This window comes from Chroicocephalus ridibundus, chromosome 9, assembly GCF_963924245.1.
Source record: "Chroicocephalus ridibundus chromosome 9, bChrRid1.1, whole genome shotgun sequence".
In the NCBI taxonomy this organism is placed as follows: domain Eukaryota; kingdom Metazoa; phylum Chordata; class Aves; order Charadriiformes; family Laridae; genus Chroicocephalus; species Chroicocephalus ridibundus.
Genome location: NC_086292.1, coordinates 45,651,026 through 45,671,308, shown reverse-complemented (window position 1 = coordinate 45,671,308; position 20,283 = coordinate 45,651,026). Strand labels below are relative to the sequence as shown.

Here is a 20,283-nt window from a genome sequence, read left to right as displayed (position 1 = left end):
ATGCATATTAAAATAACATGTATAGCAACAGCCTTCTGCTGTAGGAAACTAATTCTTTTTCTCTGAGCTTAACTCAGCTATTTTGATAATTTGTGTAAGTAATCCTGTCATTTGGGAGAAAGAAAAAATGATTTCATTTTGAGTCAGTTAATTAGGAAATAAGATCTTTGGGGGATTTTGTGCATTTTCTGCAGGTTCGGGGGAAGTCAGCCTTGAATCCTTCCCGTTCCAGTTTTCTCACTCTTCCTCCCCCCACCAGCATGTTTTACGATTCTTTGAACTGAAGATGGTGCGTTTCTTCCCTTTACCATGGTACATGGTTACCCCGAAAACATTTTGTGAAATAAGCTGCACTGCTCTCATTTATTTATCGATATTTAAAATCCCTTCATATAGAAACAGTTTAGGAGTATCTTGACTGCAACATGCCAACTCAGACTGTTTAGATCTCAGAGGAGGAGCTTTATGCTTCACTGTCCTATGCTTGTTGCATATCTGTTTCTTATTTGCATTACATTTCTAAAGAATTTTCCATTCAGCCAGGATAAAGTCACCCTGGTGTGTGGGAGTGATGGAATAGCTGCACAGATGGGCTTTTAGTCATAATCTCTGAGGGTACCAGTGTCCGTAGCAGACAAAGACCCAGAAGGATCAGTGGTCGGTCACTCATCCAAGTCGTAAACTGGTAATAACGCCTGTGAGAACTGGAGGAATTCTGTCCTCTTTCCACTCCACTTTTCCCCCCAAAAAAGGGGCAACTACAGGTCTGTATTGATAAAAAAAACGGATTTTGCCCTAGGACCGCTGTGTTAGCAGACGGCATTTAACATTAGTAAGAGATTTGGCGCCACCTGATCTATTTACTTTTTGGTTAGCATCTGAAAACACAGTAACTGGCTTAAATAGGCTAGTCCAAGACCCAGCAGTTTGGTGTGCATCAGGCTTACTGTTCAGGAAAAAAAGTCTGCATTAAGTCTGAATTACAGTCAGGAGATGAGCATTGTTAGATCCAGGTCTTGCAAATGTTTATGTATTTACAGCTAAGGACGTGCCTGTAACCCAAAGTGTGTCTTTAATATTGGTCTGTGTTAGCCAGCCTAATTCTCTGTAGCATTTGAGATGGAATATTGTACAGGAACTGGAAATCACCTTTGGAAAGAGAGGAAAAAAAAAAAGGCAGCATTTCCCTCAACATGTGAGATTCTATTAAGTACTAAAGGAGCTCTTTACACTCCTTAAAAAGAAATCATTGAATTTAGAGAACAGATTAGTGACTTGTATGACCTTCAGAAGACTTAGCTTACCACAAGGCTTGAGCATAAATCCTGGAACGTTTCATATTAATATATTTAAAATATTCAGTCTTCTCACCCACCAGCCCTAAGGCAGCAGGTAAAGTGCCTGCAAAGTAAAGTGTCCTGGTAACAGACTGCAGGTTCTTTGCACCAAACTGTCATTCTCTGCTGGCTACAGTGACTTGTACTAGGGGAAATGTTCATCATTTTATCATGTAAACTTAAAGCATTTATACCTTTCTAGATTTTGGCATGACAAGAGATATCTACGAGACAGATTATTATCGCAAAGGAGGGAAAGGTTTGCTGCCTGTCCGCTGGATGTCCCCAGAATCACTGAAAGATGGAGTCTTCACAACACACTCCGACGTCTGGTAACAAAAAAGGGGTTCTGAAAAACTGTCTTTCCCTCTCTGCTTTGTAGCCTCTTTTCTTGTTTCAGTAGGCTTAACTAAGTATACTGCTTCTCCTGTCTCTTCAAAGGTAACTCTCTCTTCCACTGTGAAGTACTTTGCTTTATATTTCATATTTCCATTGCAAAATCAAGAACTCGTGAGGTTGAATTCTGCCCTCAGAGAGAGCAGAATTAAATGGATTTCCAAAACTGGAGGTGGCAGCACGTCTCCTGCTGTGGGTTGTAAAATCAGTTGTACAGTGAAAAACATTGCTTTCACCTGGAAGAGCAAGTTGTCATTTTTCAAATTGCCCTCCTTCAAGAAAAGCATTAGAAATTGCCAAGAATATAGGAAGGTTCATAGTGCTGACCTGCTTTTCTATCAAAACCTTCTGTGTAAATAACTCTACTTTCCCGCAGATGCTTTGTGTACACTAGCAGGTTTTCTCTTGGGAGTTTTCCCTTGTGTATATCCTTCTCCATTTGGAGCTTTGTTTGCTTGTTTTATATACCACGAGATGCAGAAATAGGTTTTTTTCTTTAAAAGCACATTGCCTAGTTGCTTTATCTGTGAAGTTATTAATAGAGGCATTGAGGAAATTTCAAAATACACTTCTTAGAAGAAGTAATACTCTGGAACAATTCTCCCCCCCCACCACTTCCCCAAACTTTTGCAGATAGGTAGGGAGGACTTGGCAGGAGATGAACGTGCACTGGCGAAACCTCTACTCTGTCTTCTATGGTTTCTCTGACTTCCTAACAAGATGTTTTTACTGCTGATCTGTTACAGAATTGGCAGCTGATTGCCTCCAAACGTCTAGAAGCCCGTAGAATGGTGTTTTAGTAGTAAACTGCGTTTTCTTTAAACAGCTTGAGGATTTTGGAGTCGGTGGTCTGTAGTCCACAGCACCAGCTTTGAGTGAAACATTCGTAAGAGGAATTACGGAGCAAGGGAAAAAGCAAAGCACCAGAATGTTGCTTAAATTTTTTTACATATGGCTAGTAACTTATTTATGAATCCAGTAACCCTCAAACTTGGAAAGCGGTGAAAATAACCACTTTGAGTTGAAGGGGAAGCCCTGTATCAGCCATTCATCTAACGGAACAGCACAGGCGTGCTTTTGGCAGTGTCCCTGCAGTAAAAGAATTTTGGGACTTGTAATGGCTTCACAAAGCAGACAGAAATTTGGACTATATCACTAGAAAATCCCCAGATGTAGAACTGAGTGAGCCCGGAGCGAAGAGCTGGCAGACCTGCCCCTTCTTGCCGCACAACAGCAACTTTGAAGCCCAGCCGTCGATTCCAGCCATTGTATCAGCAGCGGCTGCAGCCTGTCAGGCGTGCGCTGCGCTGACGTGCTGCGCTGACGTCCCGCGCTCGTTCCATACACGCTCTCCTTTTCACCTGTGACTGCTAAGTGACGTTACTGTTTAAACATAACTCAAATTCCAAACAAAAAAACCCACAGATGTGACGCCAAATCAAGCGTCAGAGGTAAATTAGTACTTTAGTTGTTGCAGGAAGTACGTGAGTTCTGCCTTCAACGTTAGGAAGATTTGGTGTTCATCGGTCATTCAGTCCAAAGCAAAGTCGAGCAAAAAATATTGCAGTTTATCAGCGGGACAGTCTGAATGAAATATCCTAGCCAGAAGTCACATCAAGGAAAGTAGCTTATTGATTACAAGCTTGGAAATCTTAAGAGGAGGAGGAGTAAAATCCGACAGACTTCTACTTGAAAGTACAGAGAGGAAAAAATTGCTTCATGAGGAGGAGGGTCCACGGTTCTCATCAGTATTTCAGACAGTTCCTCCTGGGGGTGGCTTGTCATCTTAATTGTTAGAAGTGACTTGTTCGGAAATTTGGGTCACATAGGTGTACTATCCTGAGGTACAAAACCCAGGACTATGCTGTTTGTTTAGAACACGTATACATCTGCGTTTGCTACATGTATCCCCAGCTACAGATTCAGAAATTTCAACCTGAATTCCAAATGTCGTGGAGCTTGACTTGCCACTGTCATGAGATAGTGTCTATTTACTTGTTCTGCTTATGGCTGAAAGGATCATTCCAGTTTACCTCTTACTGACTTTTAGACAAAACACAATACATTGAAGGTCTCTTCATGCCAGGAGAAATTACCTGACTCCTTGCATTTGTTCAGATTTTGAAGTTGCTTCATGTAAACTGCGTAGCTTGGCTGTTTTGGGGGCCATTTGTTTTCATCAAACAGTAAAAAATGTTGAGCTTGTTTTTCCTGCCTTTTTGGTAGGGTATTGTGACATCTGGTTCCGTGTTCTTCGAGATAAGTTTTAGAAGCCAAAATGTCAAAAAGACAAAACTGTGTGAGTGGTCAGAGTCCAAGATTTATAAGCTGTAAGGTGAAATGGCAAACGGCAAAAAGAGTGTCTGGAGGTTTTGAAGGGTGGAGCTTTATTTTAGCAATTCATTCTTTTATTGCTTTTCAGACTGAAGAATGAGGTAATTAGACAAGACTGTTTTTGTTGTAGTTAGGGAAGGAGAACATTTTAAAATTCATGTAATACTGTTCAGGCTGAGAGTGTATTTCTATAAATAAGTCCTCGGCATCTTGCGTTCTTTCAGAGCTGGTAGTTGCCTTGAAGGAGCAATGTAAGTTTATTTGTTGTGATAATACGACTAGTAGGTGCGCAGGACTTGTTCGCGTTATTCCTGCAGCGATCAGAGTAGCTTCAAAGGCACCAAAATGTTGAGTTGACCCTCTGTCCCTGCCTGCCCTGGAAGGCAAACAACTGCAAGTCTGTCTGTGGCTTCTGGCTCCAGATACAAACCATTTTAGATACAGTGGGTAACTGAAAGATAAAACCACTCTGCCATAACCAGCTAATAATACCGGGCTCCTGTTTTCACAACAATACCCTATTGAAACCAGGCTTTTTTTCCTCTAAGCTTGACTCAGCACTTTAGCCACAGAAGGCAAGGCAGCATCTAGGTTTTCTTTCTTTGCACAGCAGCTCTAAAAGTAGATGACTCCTCAGCGCAGGACAGACAATTTGAGCCATGTCTGCTCAATAAACTAATTTTAAACGGAGATATTTTTAGAAAGTGTCAATACTTACGTCCAAACCACCCAATTACATAACTATGCTTATCTTTCTTCGCCAGTAATCAATTCCTATTATTAGACAGAGTTATTTTTTTCCCTTCTGCTGTCCTTTGTAGTTAGTTGGAAGGAGCTAGAAGCTCTGTTTCAAGAACATAGTTACACACATGTTGCAAAAGGGGTAACTGAGTTTCTCCTGGGGGGGCTTAAACTTCTTGCTGCTGAAGCAGCAAATTAGGGTCTTAGTACAAGAAGCTGGAGAACGTTCACATTTCTTCCATGTCTTTTTCAAAAATTGGTTTTGTTGCTTGCTTCTGTGAGTCGAATGCCTTGATCCTTACTGTGCACTTTTGCCTCAGAATGTGGACGAAACCAAATGAGAGTGATAAATGGAAAGTACTGCCCAAGAAGTGTTTTTGTGCCTGGGGAACAGAGGTTTGTTGGTTTGCTTGCTTTTAGTGGTAGGCAGATGAGATGCCCAGGTGTGGTGGTGTGCATTTGCTGTCTGGCTCTTGGCTCGCTCGAGTGGTAAGGGAAAAATGCAGCTTTTAAATCAGATTTGTGTGACTCAAGTATTTCTGATGAAAAGCAGCTTGCAGTGGAATGAGAGCTTACAGTTCTGCATTACTGCCTTCTCAGCTGCTATCAGGAGTACCTGAGATAAGTTACATGAAGATTTTTAGTTTAATTTTTTTAATATACGTATTTTTTTCTTGCTATATCTGTGGCTTGGGGGGGGCTTGTGGAGCTCACTTTAAATAACCAGTCTCTGCAACTTCTCCACCTGCTTAGAAGGTTTGATTCCCTGCACGCAGCTACACATGGATCTTTTTGCAGACTTTAATGATCAGGTGTGTCTGTCCAGCCTGAGGTCCTCTGTACAGCAAGTGCGGAGAACGGAACAGAATTTTTTAATTTTTTTTTTCCTTACCTGCATCTTTGCTTTTGCCCTCTCCACTGTTCTTCCCACCGCACAGTGCACCTAAAGTCTGAACCCAAAGCCATGGGAAAGGGAGATGAGATGTGGGCTGATTCTTCAGGCAAGCTCGCAGCTTAAGCCTCCTCTGACTTAGGAGGCTTCTGATGAACGCGGTGACCTTGTGTGGCTTTTCTACTGATTGACCTGTCCAGAACCAGTGTAACCAAGTCATACTGGACCACTGAATGATCATAATCATGACCAGCTCTGAGCTGTAGATTATGGTGTGAAAAGTGGAGATGGATGTTAGCAGTCTTTTCTTACAGAGGCTGTTCTGAAGAATCACTCAGAACTGGGAGCCTGTTTCTCACTATTGACTAGAAGTGTTTGAAGTCAACAGGCCCTTATGCTAGGTGACGTGGCTATCACCGTAGCTGCATACTTTTTGAGCAATTGGAATTTTTTGGTAAAAGAAAATGCCCATTGACACATGCCTGCTCAGCGTCATCTAAGAAAAATAGCCTTGTAAAGATTGCTTGGCTTTCTAAAGTTCTGATTTGTTTTCCAGGTCTTTCGGTGTTGTGCTTTGGGAGATCGCAACGCTAGCGGAGCAGCCATACCAAGGCATGACCAATGAACAAGTGCTCCGCTTTGTGATGGAAGGAGGTCTGCTGGAAAAACCAGATAATTGTCCTGACATGCTGTAAGTGTCAACAGTTACCTCTGTTCTCAGTGCACACTTTATTCTTCCTGATCCCTTCGATGTTTGCTTCTGCTCCATCTACCAGAGGAGGGGTTAGTAAAGAGTGAGAGTAATGTGAGGTGCTGCTTGAACAGTCTCGTATTTTACAGTAGTTAGAGGTACCAGAAAACAACTTTGCTTGTGGCCAGAATCTCACTTTGGCCTATCTCCCCTAATAAGGAAACAAAACCTAATCTGTGTGTTCCTGAATAAAATTAGACTTAATAAAAGCTCATAAGTGACATTTGCTACAGCAGAAGACTTTGTGCCTAAATCTTGTCCTTTCTGCTTAAAGTAATTCTGTTGAGCATAAAGAGGAAAAAAAGAGCATAGGACGAGCTGACATGTATTGTGCATAAACTGGGGAATTCAGCTTTTTGGTTCAGCATACAGAAAGATGAATGTATTGTTCCTTTGTCTGAAGCGGCGTTGGATCTGCTGTTTCAGTCACAGTGCTCATCACATTGAGATAAACAAATCTCCCCTGCTAACAGTTTCCCTTCCTGTAAGCGCAGAAAGAAGTGGGCAGAAAAACCTTTGCGTGCCCCTGGAACCAATACAGAGCCTTGCAGCAGAGGAGGGTGCGCAGTGCAGCGGGCTTCAGTTTTTAGCTTTACATTGCTGAAATACTTCTGCTGGCTTTTGTGTGCAGCAGTTTCGGTTGTTCAGACTTTATTACTTTGATATACTTCCCAAACTGGCTTTTGGGAAGGAAATACTGCGTCTTGCAGTTATTGAAATTTGTTGGAGGCCCACAGAAGGGATACAATCACTTAAGGGCCTCAGCTGCTTGGGATTCTTAGGAAAAGAGCTTTTTTGGCTGGATCCCTGGCTTTGGTTTCAGATGACAGGCAGTGTTGTTTTGTTGTTTGAGGGGGGTGGGTGGTATATGCAGGGGGAGGTGTAGCTGCCATGTGATTCCTCGGTTTCACATTCTTTCCCTTCCACGATGCTGAGGAGAATTTCTGGCAGTCAGATTGACTGGAGATTGTTTAGCACGGTCAGAGCTGTGTAATGGAGGGGGGGAGTAGGCAGAAATGGGGGAAGAATAGGGGGTGCAAAGGGATCGGCTCCCCGAGTCCACAGGGAAAAAATACCTCTACAGTGCAAGTAAACTCGGTAAGAGATTATGAGAAATTCCCCATTAACCTGGGGCAGGTGTGGTATGAACAGGGTGGCAGGAGGGGAGTTACAGCAAGAAGGTCTCTTTACTGCAGCCCACCCGGCCCGTTCTCCTCCCTCCTCCTCCTCACAGATAGTCCTCTGCGTGCTGGGTGTTGCTACTGGATGAATCCATTTTCAGGGTAACTGGCTTGTGAGCTGGGAGAACTGGGTTTGTGTCTGGCAGAGCAAACCTTTGCACGGGTGTATAACAGCAGAGGCCTGTTCTGTGCCGATTTTAATGAAGAAGCTGTTCGCACGTTAGTTATGGCCACCAAGCCTTCAGCCCGACGTTGCGGAGGTACAGAATAAAAAAAAAACAACCTTCCTTTGAATTTTGCAGCATCTCTCTATCAGAACAAGGAACAGGGCTGAACTCAGAACTAAGGCACAACCACTTTAGTGGTGTCTCTTTTTTTGGTGATACAGTTGTGTATAAAACATCCTGATTCTGTCCAAAATGCAAAGAAAAAAAAAATAATTGAATGTGTTGAGCTTAGAAGCTTATTTTGACTTGCTTTAGTTCCCTTTCAACTTGTTTTGCCTTTCTATTAGGACAGACACCCAAACCTGCTGAAATCTAAACAGGCTGTTGTAGGAATAACAGTAGGGAGCTCCAGGAATAATCTTCACCTTTGTTCCATGCTCATGCGTTTGGCACCCAAAGCACCTATTTTGCGTTACTATGGTGCTTTTCTTTACCGTGTTTTCGCTTCTTTCCCTGCCTTCCATCCCGTTTTCCCAAGACGCTGTAAAGACGCTGTGCAGCACTCGGTAACCTGACGAGTGCTGCCGGCCTTGAACCTCACCAGTGTTGCTGCTGCAGGCGCAGAGACCTGGGCTGGAGGCAGAGCTCCTCTCCCCTCGCCCGCTGTCTGATAACCTGCTGCTCAGCACCCACCTAACAAGAAAATTGCACAATGGACAGAAAGGTGCTTGTAACAAGAGTTGCAGAGAGCCCTGAAATTGCAGAGGAACCTTGCCGTGCACCCCCAGGCAACTGCTCTCTCATCACTCCATAAAACTCTTTGTAAAACAGGGATTCCTCTTTTTTGTGGAGGTTCCTAAAGATTCTGTGGAAAGACAGGTCTCTTGGCATGTCTGTGCCAGTGGAAGGTGTTTTTTAGACAGCACAGATTCTTACTGGTGGGGGCTGAGTGGTCTGTAATACTATAATATTAACTCACAATATTACCCCAAGCTGTCCAGAAAGCAAAGTCCACCTCCTGCAGGGAAGTCAAGGTGCGTCTTGTGCTTGGTCCTGTGTGAAAGCAAGCGAGAAGGGGAGCCAGGAACTGTGCTTCTGTGTATCTCCTGTGGTAGGCTACAAATGCAGATACTTTTTTCTTTAAATTAGTTTTACTTCGAAACAACTGAAATTATGGGCAGACCACAAATTTACCTTTCTGCAGAGAGAGGGGAATATGCTGACATACAAAAACCTCCGGAACAGGTGGAGGAGGTGGACTGCTGTGGGGAAGCTTGGATGAGAATAGAGAGAAGAATCTTGCTGCAACTGTCACCGAATCTACTATTTTTAACCCTGCAGATTACGTGACTGTTGACACAGCCGTGCACGCTCCAGCCACAGTGCCGCGGTTTTCACAAGGGTCTCTTGTTGCCCTCCTGCACGAATGCTACGTGGTGCAAGCGGTCTTGGGTGTCCCATCTTCTCCTGAGACTGCAACAGCAGTAATGGTCGTTAGTGGCTCTGCTCTGCTAACCCCTGGGAGCAGCCAGTCAGTAGGTTTAGATGGATCAGAGACCCAGGACACTTGAAGAACAGGAGAGGTTCTGTTCCGCAGCTTGGTTGGATCGGACGCTTGTGCAAAGGGGAATTTTACGGCACGGTTGTCTTGTGCTTCAGAGAGGTGGTAAATCCCTGTGAAAAGGCTAAGCACAAAGGGAATGGTATTTCTAGAGGCTTTTTACTCTTACGCAGGGTGAAAGAAGACTCAGCTCTGTTTATGCTACACCCTCTTGGCATAGTTTGCATGGTTTTACAGACAGAACCATGCAATAAGACAGATGGTTCAATAAGATGGTGCCAGGAGGAGCTTTGCTGTTTTTCTCCTCTTCCTGTGTAATAAGCTCTGTTTTTATGTACTCCCATTGTTATGGCAGTGTTCATCAGGTGATGGCTGCGTGGCAGGAAGGTTTGTTACAGCTGAAGCTTTCAGACAGTGTGTTCCCATGGGGCTTTTAAAAGTTGTGGAGGCTGGAATTCCACTCTGTTTTTGAAGCAAAATTGCTTCCCCCACACGTATTGTAGATGACTAGACTATTTACACACTGCTGATTTTCCCTTTGTTCCTGGCGAGCGCTCGGTTAGAAACCAGGCTCTGCCATGCAGAGGTAATGTCAGCACGCAGCAGCAGAACGGGAGAGGTCTATTCACTCCCCCGCCCCCCCCAAATCAAGTCTGACCCAAAGCACAACCTCAAATGGAATGCGACTTCTATAGGAACTTTCCATTTTCTCTTTTTTACTGTCTCAGTGCAGAAAGTAACTCGGTTTCTGCTCAGTTCTTTGAGCAGAAGATGCACGGGAAGGACACTGGCTGTTCCTCTGTGTCGTGACGATGCCTCCAACTTCCCCGAGCTCACTTGCCACCGGTCAGAAATGTACTTTATAAAAGTGCTCAGGTTGTATTAACAGCCTGTAAATTCTTCCATTGTCTACTGGCAGGGTGTTTTTTTTGTTTAAGATAATGTAAGCAAGGTCTTTCAACCCACAGAGTTAAAAATAAAAAAAATAATCCTTTTATGGGAACTCTGTAGGGTTTTTAAATCTGGAATGGCTTAAAAGAAACATCACATGTCCTTGTTTGTGCTGATGTCACATGCATTACTCCACTGCTTGTGGTATCTCCTTAGCATTGCCCTTAGGCCTCGGGGCGACGCGCCAGCAAATATCCAGTGTTCTTGGCTCCGGCTAACGCTTCTATTCAGGGACGCAGCAGTCAGCTGGAAAGGAAACAGCAATGAAGTAACAGAAATGGATTTTATATATTTATGTCTCAAGCTTTCCTCCTCGTTTGTGGGTGAGGGTATAGCGCAGTTTTAGAGTTTGGCTTCACTTTCGCTATGAAAGGCGTTTTAAAGACTCAGACCCAAGCAATAGTTTAACAGTGTTTATATGTCTACGTGCCCGTTACAATACAGCATTGAGTGCCCGGGGAATTCTCCCAGCACAGATTGGTTTTGCCAGCTGCTTTTTGGGTGTCACAAGGCTGTGCTCAGGTGCCTGACTTCTGTTGATGCAGAGTTGTGCCAGCTGAGCTCTAACAGCGGTATTTGTGGCTTCAGATGCACTTCAATTGAGATGGCTTTTGTTTGGCATCCCAAACACTGGTTCACCTCAGCTGAGAACATAGTGCGCCCTGCGAGGAAGCGCAGCAGTACTTCCCAAAGAGCGCATTTCCAGGGGAGGGGATTGCTTTGCTTTGGTTTTGTTTCAGACGAGGGTTCCCAGCCCCCCGGGCCCCGCTGTGCGCAGCGATGCGCAGCAATGGGCCTCAGAGCCCAGGGCTTCCCAGCTGGGGGACAGTCCTCTTGAAGGGTTTGGTCCAGAGCAGGGACTCAGGAGACATTAAGACATTACTCCGTGATGGACTTCAGTGCTATTCAAAAAAGGAGTGAATTTTTGTTTGGTTTTGTCTCTTTTTTTAATTAAAAAAACAAAAAAAACTCTTCCATACGCTGCTGCAGAGATCTAGTAAACTGCTGCTGGGGCGTGAGGCAGTGAGAGCTAATCAAAGCGTGAAATAGAATTGCTTGCTTACTTGCTGAAAATCTGTGGAAGTTATGAAAATGGTATTGTTTATAGAACTTACAGAATGTAGGATTTCTAGAATCAAACCTAGAAGTTTAGGTGCCCTGGCAGAGGTGGGGAGGGGAGCCCAGGCTGGGCGCTGAGGTCTGCCCGGGACCGCAGGGAAGTCAGAGATGGGGATTCTCCGGTGCGTTACCTTACCTGAAAGAGTTTTCTTTGGTGTTTTTTTTTAAGATCCGTTCTTATTGTAGCACAGAAAGTAGTAGTTTTGGCCAGTGGTGACTTCCTACACGCAGCATGTTCTTCTGAGCACTGTGTACACAGAGGATTGGCTCGAAGAATTAATGTTAATCTTCCTTTTCTTATTTAAATTCATCCTATTACTTGCGCTGTGTTAACAGAAGCCATCCCTATTCCACCTTTGCAGACAGTGAAATCCTTTCTTGTGTTGTGTTTAAAGCTCAGGGCGATCTCTCAGGAATATCCAATTTTGCAGTGTCATGAAAGTGCTGTTTTCATTATGTACGTATTACTGGTTCATCTTGTGGTTTTGTTTTGCCAGCATGGGACATTGTACAGATCTAATCATGGATGTGCTTAAACAGATGATCTCACACGCCGTAAAATATTAATGCATCCCTGGCTGTAAATGAAAACAACATAATTTTAAAATAAAAGATTAGAGAACATCTTGGAGATTGGCAAACGTCTTTGGGGGATTACAATTAATTTTCATGTAATTTTCTTCTTTCAGGGGAAAAAAAGCGGTGCTTTACCTTGTGTGTATTTCTGATTTTAATTGTTTTCAAGACCCTATTGATAGGGATGGGCCCGGTGGTTTGAAAAAGGTCCTCGGAGGGGCACTATCACTAGCTGTGATGGAGTAAGCACTGGGTATTTTGGAGGAAAAAGGGAGACTAAAAGTACAAAATGCTTCTGGATGTCAGGACTCTTTTATGGGCAAGTGGTAGAAGGGGCGGAGAAGGTTGAGATAGGAGCGACAGAAGTAAATCAGTGATTAGAAAGAAGGTCGAAATGTGACACGGGGATCTCGGCCTGTAAAAATTCTGTCACTCTGTCTTCCATCAGGATTGAATGATTTTCCTACAACGCGTGGTCCGAATCAGTCGCGGGTGGTTGGGCTCCAGCCGGGGCTCGTAAAACACCTCAGTAAATGGTTTTGCTGCGTGTTTCCTCTGCAGGTTTGAGCTGATGCGCATGTGCTGGCAGTACAACCCCAAAATGAGACCCTCCTTCCTGGAAATAATCGGTAGCATCAAAGACGAGCTGGACCCAGCATTCAAAGAGGTCTCCTTCTTCTACAGTGAAGAGAACAAGCCTCCGGATACAGAGGAGCTTGACCTGGAGACTGAGAACATGGAGAGCATTCCTTTAGATCCCTCCTCCACCCTCCAACCCACTGACAAGCACTCAGGACACAAAGCCGAGAACGGCCCGGGCGTGGTGGTCCTTCGGGCCAGCTTCGAGGAGAGACAGCCGTACGCACACATGAACGGGGGACGCAAGAACGAGAGGGCCTTACCCTTGCCCCAGTCTTCGGCCTGCTGATCCTTAGAACCAGAATCTCACAGAAACAAAACACAGAAAAACACATGCATCGGGGGAAGAAAGAAAGAAAAAAAAATTACAATATATTCAAAAGCCTACTGTACCTCAGTGGATCTTCAGAACTGCCATAGCTGCACTTGGGAGAACCCTTTTTTCAGTAAACAAGTTATCGTATTTTTCTTTTTTCAATATGCAAGCAGATGTTTGTTTCAGTAAAGGACTCCATTCATGGGGCACACAGTCGGCCTTTTAAAACTCTAATGTTAACACTTAATAGCAACAGAAAACTTGAGATCTGATGTCTCTCTCTCTCTCTCTCCTCTCTCTCTCTCTCTCTTTCTGTCTCTCTCTTTGCTTCATAATGGGAAACATATCTGCGTGCAACTTCAACCGTACAGCACTTTTATCAGATCAAAGATATCGCAGGCCAGGTGGCTCCCCGCTACCCTTGCGAGCACCTGCCTAACACTGTAGGTCTTTATAAAAAAACAAACAAACAAAAAAACCAACAAACAAAAAAACCCACAAAAAAAAAAAAAAAACAACAACACTAAAAAAGACTGGATTTTTAATGTTGCTCTTTAATCTTTTTAGGAACATGTAAAAGAATAAAAAAGGGCCATCATTCGTCCAAGGTTGTTACCATTTTCAACGCTGCCAAATTTTGCCAAAAAAAATGAACTCTGTTTTTTGTTTTTGTTTTGTTTTGGGTTTTTTTTGTAGGCATGGAAGGAGCACAGTAATCAGCTGCTCTGTTTAAAAGAGATCCTGACCAATACATTCTATTCAATCATACACTGGTATTTAAAAAAAAAAATCAAAAAAAAAATCAAATTGTCTAGATCTTTTTTCAAAACTGGACAAAATGTGATTTATTTTTTTTTCTTGTGATGGAGAAGATAAAAGGGATGGGGTAAAGAAACAGACCTCCCTCCACCCCTGTTCCCATCCCAATGAATTCTGGACAAAACTGGCAGTGGTGAGCTAAATAAACGTGTGCATTTCGTACAAAAAAAAAAAAAAAGTCAACCGCACGCCAAAAATGAAACATGAAAAACATGAAAATAACCGGCAGAGATCTCCATCGTTGCAGCCTGCCCTCCTTCACAGGCTTGCAAGGAAAAAAACACCTAGAAACATAAATTGGAGAAGACAAAAAAAAGCAGTAACCGGATTCAAGTATATGATGCTTTGTTGACCTTTTCTCTTTATTATTAAGACTTCTCGAAGGGTCTTGCAGTTCTATGTTAGACCATGGATCATTTGCATACACATTGTCTTTTGTGTCACTTTTATAACTTTTTTACGGTTCAGATACTCATCTATATGTCTGTACAGAAAAAAGCTGCTATTTTTTTTGTTCTTTATCTTTGTGGATTTAATCTATGAAAACCTTCAGGTCTGCCCTCCCTCCTTTCCCTGCCCTCCCCTCCCACTTCAACAAATTTTCTTATGCTTTGTACTATAGTGTGTAACTTTTACTTCCTCCTTCCCAGTAACTGATACCTTTCATATGATTTGCCATGAACTGTTTAATGCCTTTTTATAAATACATTTCCTCTTTTTTCTTTTTTTTTTTTTTTTTTCCATTAGTTGTTTTGCATCATCTTGGCTGTGTGGGCAGCAGGGCTTTTGAGGGGGACATGGAGAAAGAAGGGACACCCCGCACGGAACCACTCTAGCAGTGCTGTGGTGTGGTGTTTTTAAACCCCGGTTTTCCTTCCTTCCCTCCTTCCTTCCTTCCTTCCTTCCCTCCTTCCTTCCCACTAACCTCTGCCCGGACAGCACGCGAGTCTCTTACAGTGCAAGGCATGATACAAACTCAGGTCAGAAAAAAAAAAAAAAGGTTAAATATTTAGTACATTCTCGTTCAGTGTTTATACTCATTGTTGTACGAGGGTCCTACCCCTCCTTCCCTCCCCGCTTGTTTTGGTTGTGGCACACATCCACCCACCCATCCCCCCCCCCCACACACATGCGTATTACTTTTTTTATTTGTTGGGTACAACAGCAGACACCAGGCTTTTGGGTCACTGATTTTTAAAGAGACTATTTTAACCCTTCCACCCCGTGAATAAGAGCTATCCCAGTTGCAGCTGGTGATGCCAGGCATCTTAGGGTGGCCATTGAACACCTGGCTCCAGCAAACTCCAGCTCCTCGCCTAAGGAGGAAGCTCCTTCCTAAGGAGGAATCCCTCCTGGAGGGTGCCCTGGGCTGCGCTTTGCAGCCCCTGCTAAAAATCCAACCTAACCAAACCCACCACCCCATTGCCATGGGGCTGGGTGGAAAGCACGTAGCTGGGGCCAGTGGCTTGGCTAGCAAACGGTTAAGTGTTGGCAGCTATGGAAACCTGCACAAGTCCAAGCTTGTTGCTTAAATCGTAGACCAAACCTCAGAACAAGAGCAAAGGAGTGAGCTTGTCTGTTCCGTCGCAGAAGCCTTGGTGCGAGGGGGAAGGAGGGGCCATCAGAGGTCTACAGCCGAGGAGTGGTACCAGTCGCTCAGCTTACCTTAGTTACAGCATCTAAGCCTTTGTTTCGCACTGATCCAACCAAACGATGGCAGTGAAGAGGTGGTTCTGGGATGGAAACGTCTAAATCTTTTGAGTAAGAACAAAGAATTTAAAATATACTGATTGCTAGTTTTGACTGGAGATTTTAAAAAGTTTGTAGTGCTTTTTGCTTGTGTAGTTTAGGTCCCATTATCTTCTCTTGCCTCTGTCCCATAGTTATTTTTCACTTTTAAAAATGAAAAAGACAAAAAAGTTAATTAAGAAGGTATTCTATGTAGGATTTTTTATTTATTTTTGTGATATCAGTTTAAATCACTGTAGAGATGCCCCATAATAAATTTAAATACTGAGATAAGGGTTTTTGAGTATGACAGGGGGACAGTTTTTGATTTTTTTCAAACATTTATCTACCTCACTCTTATTTTTTTATATGTGTGTATATACAAAAAATACATCTCACATTTCTCAGCAGCCATTAAATGCCGTTGATACTGGTAACCTCTCACTCCATATACCACATGCTCTAGGTTCTGGAGGGGAACAGTCACTGCCTGTCACAAAGGGTCACTTCAGAATATTTGCCTCAATTCCAGGGAGTTTCTCCAATTTTTTTTTTTTTTGGTTCGGATTCATTATTGTGAGGAGAAATCCAAGCGTTGTCTGACTGAGGGTGACCATTCTCTAAGGAAACACGGAGACTTTTTAATGTGCTGTCACGGCAGTCCTCGTGTCAGCAGCAAAATGCTGCGTGTTTAGATGAGTGTAGACGTAGCTGACCTGATGCGAGGACTTCAAATTACGAGTATTTGATGAAATCTGTTACAGAAATCAATTGTTTACAATGTTTGAAGGTCCAGAGGAATGGCTAGAGTAAAGGGAATGGCCTTTCTGTTTGTCCTGTAGAATGGGCGAAGTCATTCCTGCCAGTTTTCCCTCAGATGCCACAAGCACCAAAAAGACATTTGGCTGAATCAGCACCTAAAAAGCAATTGTCTGGTCCAGCACTCGCCTTGCTTTCTTGACCAAAAAAAGAGAAAAAACCTGTCACGGGCTGCCTGATGATACTACTACATCGAGTTTACAGCTTTGGATCTTTGCTGCTTCTGTTTGATGAGAGCACTGATTTCTTTTTTTTCTTTTTTTCTTTTTTTTTTTTTTCAAAACTAACATTGAATTGATTTCTTTTGACGTGCCAGTAAAAAATTCAATTCCCTTTTCTTCCCCCATTTATATGCTTCATAACTGTGGATTCTGATGGACCAGCCATCAAATTTTAACTGCCCTCTGACAGCGTGTAACTGGTTTACAAGCACACCGGACTAACACGAGCTTGCCGTCAACTTGATGGATAATGTTCCTCTTTTTCCAGCTCTGGCAGCTGTTGGTGCAGGTGTTGGTTGTGGTGTCTGAATAACGTGGTGCTTGGCTACTCCGAGTTGTACGCGGCCTCTTGAACACACAGCGCTGTGGTTACACGCTAGAGTGTGTCTTTGGAGGGAGGATTTCTCTCTAGCCCTGAGAAACCAGCAAAATTTAACGTTTTTACTAGGTTGTTTCGGTTTTCCATTTTTGATTAGGTTCCAGTGGCCTTTTGGTGCAGTGACTGTTCCCCTCTCTTGCACATATTGATTACCACAACTGGAGATCCTCAGATCTTTCAGCTGGCTAGGAGGGTTTTGTTCAAACTGTCCAAGTTACTGGGTTTTATAATTGTACGTAGGTGGTTTTAAAATGCATTAGGACGAAACACTAATGACGTAGCACCCATCATGATAAACATTTCAAAAAGCACTTCGGGAAAGACAGTCGCGTGACATCACGTACACGTGCGTGGTGACAGTCAGCTCTCCTGGACCAAACCACCTTCATGATACCATTGCGTTCTGTGTTTGCAATTCAAGCTTAATTCCTTTTTTGTTCTGTTTGTTTCCATAGCTTTTTTTTGTTGTGTTTTGTGCATTTTGAATAGCTTTATTCACATGGGTTTTTCATGCAGACTTCCCTTGGACAGTAAATCAAGTTGTTTGTGCACGTGAACAACTGAGAATTAATGTTGGCTTGATAGAGTCATAATATGGTTTGTAATGTTGTTCTTCCCTGAGACCACTGGCTTGTCTGGTATGGAAAATTTATTTAGAACTTCAGCTATGTTTGAATAAAGTTAAAAGTAATCCAATTTATTTATAAACTAAAAACAAAAGCCCACCCAGCCCTGAAAACCAGCACTTTGACAAACGGCACCAAGCTGTTTTCCCGCAGTGGGATAACAAATCGGCATCGCTGCAGGGAGCAGGCGCCTTTGTTTTTAGTGCTCGGCCATTGTTCTCACCTGCCTCGCATTTAAAAGCTGCTCGGTGGCACGGAAGGTGGTTTGGTTGCAAAGGAACGTGGCTCCTACGTAAAGGCAGGGGCGCCGGCTGCCTGGCACTGCGGGAGGCGCGCTGGGGGGGGCGGTGAGCTAGACGCAGCGGCCGAGCATGGTGGAAAGCGCGAGGCCGGCCTGGGTGCACCAAGTCTTTCTCCGCGTGATGCCTCTGCTCTTTCCAGCTGGTTCGAGGTGATGTCTGGTTCTAGGCACGTTCGCACTGATGCTCCTCTTGGTCTTTGAAAACAAACGAAAGCAAGCCCAGTTTGCCCAGGACGACTGGTCACCAGATGGAACTGCTGTCAGGTCCTCTGGGAACTGCCGAGGGGTGTTCAGTACAACCTAAGAAAACAACACTCCGATTGTTGGTATAACTCCATACATATATATCTATATATACATATATATATCTGCATATGTATATCTGTAATATAGATATATATATTTAAACCCTTTTCATTCCATTAGTACAAGTAACACTTGTTTCCTGTTATTCTTATTTTGTTTGTCAACCGTGTATTTAATCACTGGGCTGAACAACAGTGGAGGAAGGTGCGAGGGATCCACTCCTTACTTACTAACCAGTGATAAGAGCCAGATATTGCAACTTAACCCATGAGTAGTTGCGCAGACAAGAATTTAAGAATGATGTTAGAAACAACAGTAGTGGCCAGGGGTGCTGAAGATACAGAACTACAAACAGGCAGGAGGGCTTCGAAGGATGCCTCAGTTCAGAAACTGGTGGCTCAGGGAGGGCAAACGGCCTCTGAAATGGAGCGCGGCCGGTAAATCAGAACTGAGAAGCGTTTGTGTGGAGGCGCATGAAAACAGAGGATACAGAAATGGGTATTTACAAAGACACAGGGCTTGGCAGAAGTTGGAGGTAGTTTCCTGAGCTTAATGCGTGGGACGGCATCAGAGCTCAGGTATCACAATTCTGGTCGTTGGTACTTGTAAATAAACCTCTGGACTTCCCAGTGGGGCGGTGAATTCAGTACCGGGAGCGTAACGGTTGTCATCATTGGTCTGTATCAGTCTCAACGTACAGTTGGTCTGTTTTGCAAGTACCTTAAGACTAGCACTAGTTTGTGTGTGTGCATACGCGTGTGTGTTCATCTTTTTTTTTTTTTTTTAATGTGTTTTGTTGATTAGTAATCCATTAGCATTTTCCATAGGGCTTTAAGTCCAGTAGATTACGGGTAGTCAGTTGACGAAGATCTGGTTTACAAGAACTAATTAAATGTTTCATTGCGTTTTGTAAGTACATAGAATAATTTTATAAAATGTTTGTAGTCTATAAATGCCTAAAATATAATTTAAGGGCACTTTTCTGTGTCTGTGTATGGGTGTGTCTGTATGTGATCAGTTTTTTTGATGGTACCAGTTTACTAGCTAGCTTTACAATATGCCAAAAAGGATCGCTAACGTGTCCAATTCATGGCGTGTCCCCCTACCCGCCCAAGCTTTGTGTCCCAGTATATAGCGAACGAATAAAGGAGTTGGGGAAATGTTCTGTATCTTCAGTATCCTGGTCTTCCAGAGCCCTCTGGTTGGGGTGGGATCATCTTAACTGGTCATTTCGCTTTACTGTCTAGGGCAGTTAACTTAATGGATTACGAGAACCTCACTGGTCGGGGAAACAGAACGGGTTTTGCTGCTACCCAGTCTCACGTGTGCTGTTCAGTACCTGCTTTTCGCTGGCCGTGTGGTTTGAAGGACGCGACTGCATAAGAGAAAGAGGGAAGATGGTTTTCGTAATTGCTATTGAAGAACTAGGTGCAGATTTCTTTACTTTAAAGTTCGTATGCAGCCTCTAAAGACGCTGAGCACCGTTTGAAGCTTTGTTGCAATGAGCAAGGCAGGGTCCCTATTTATTTTTATTTAAGACTGTCGAAGATCCCTTCCCCCTCACTCCCCCCAGATTGGACTAACCACGTTGCTGAAGGGTTCCGATGATTTAGATACTGTTTAAAAATCAGCTCTTCTGTTTTCTGAACCAGTGAGGTTTGAGATGAAAGGATTGGCCAGAGTTCGTCTACCTCTGGGACAAAAACAAAACTAGAAAGTGCTAAGGAATGGATGCAGTTGCAAATACAACATTTTCCAATTTTTCTTGTTTAAATTTTTCTAAGAGAAAATTAAACAATAACATGGCCAATTTATTACATAAAAAGACTTGCTGTGTATAAATTATTCCTAAAGAAATTCCTGTGTTTATATTAAAATGAATCAGTAGATAAAAAAAAAATTTCAAAATGTTTTTGTATATTCTGTTGTAAGAATTTATTCCTGTTATTGCGATATACTCGGGATTCTTTACATTATGAAAAGAAGAAACTTTGTCTATTTTGAATGGCTGAAGCTAAGGCTCCTTTAGTTTCTCTTACTCTGCTTTTTTCTAGTAGTTTCAGTACTACATGATTTAAGTTAAATAAAAGAATTCTGTATGCATTTGCCTGTTTCTGAATTTG

The 20,283-nt window shown here is 43.2% G+C and overlaps 1 protein-coding gene across 3 annotated transcripts in view; it reads left to right on the top strand.

Moving 5' to 3' along the window:
• The window catches only part of IGF1R (insulin like growth factor 1 receptor), a 196,306-nt gene extending 176,043 nt beyond the window's left edge, over window positions 1-20,263 (top strand). For all 3 annotated transcript variants that reach the window (XM_063345371.1, XM_063345372.1, XM_063345370.1), the window contains 3 exons: window positions 1,540-1,669; window positions 6,257-6,391; window positions 12,568-20,263. In XM_063345371.1, the coding sequence (XP_063201441.1) occupies window positions 1,540-1,669; window positions 6,257-6,391; window positions 12,568-12,934 (632 nt within the window). In that variant the 3' untranslated portion in view covers window positions 12,935-20,263. The remainder of the gene's footprint in view (window positions 1-1,539; window positions 1,670-6,256; window positions 6,392-12,567) is intronic.
• The last annotated feature ends 20 nt before the right edge of the window (window positions 20,264-20,283 follow it).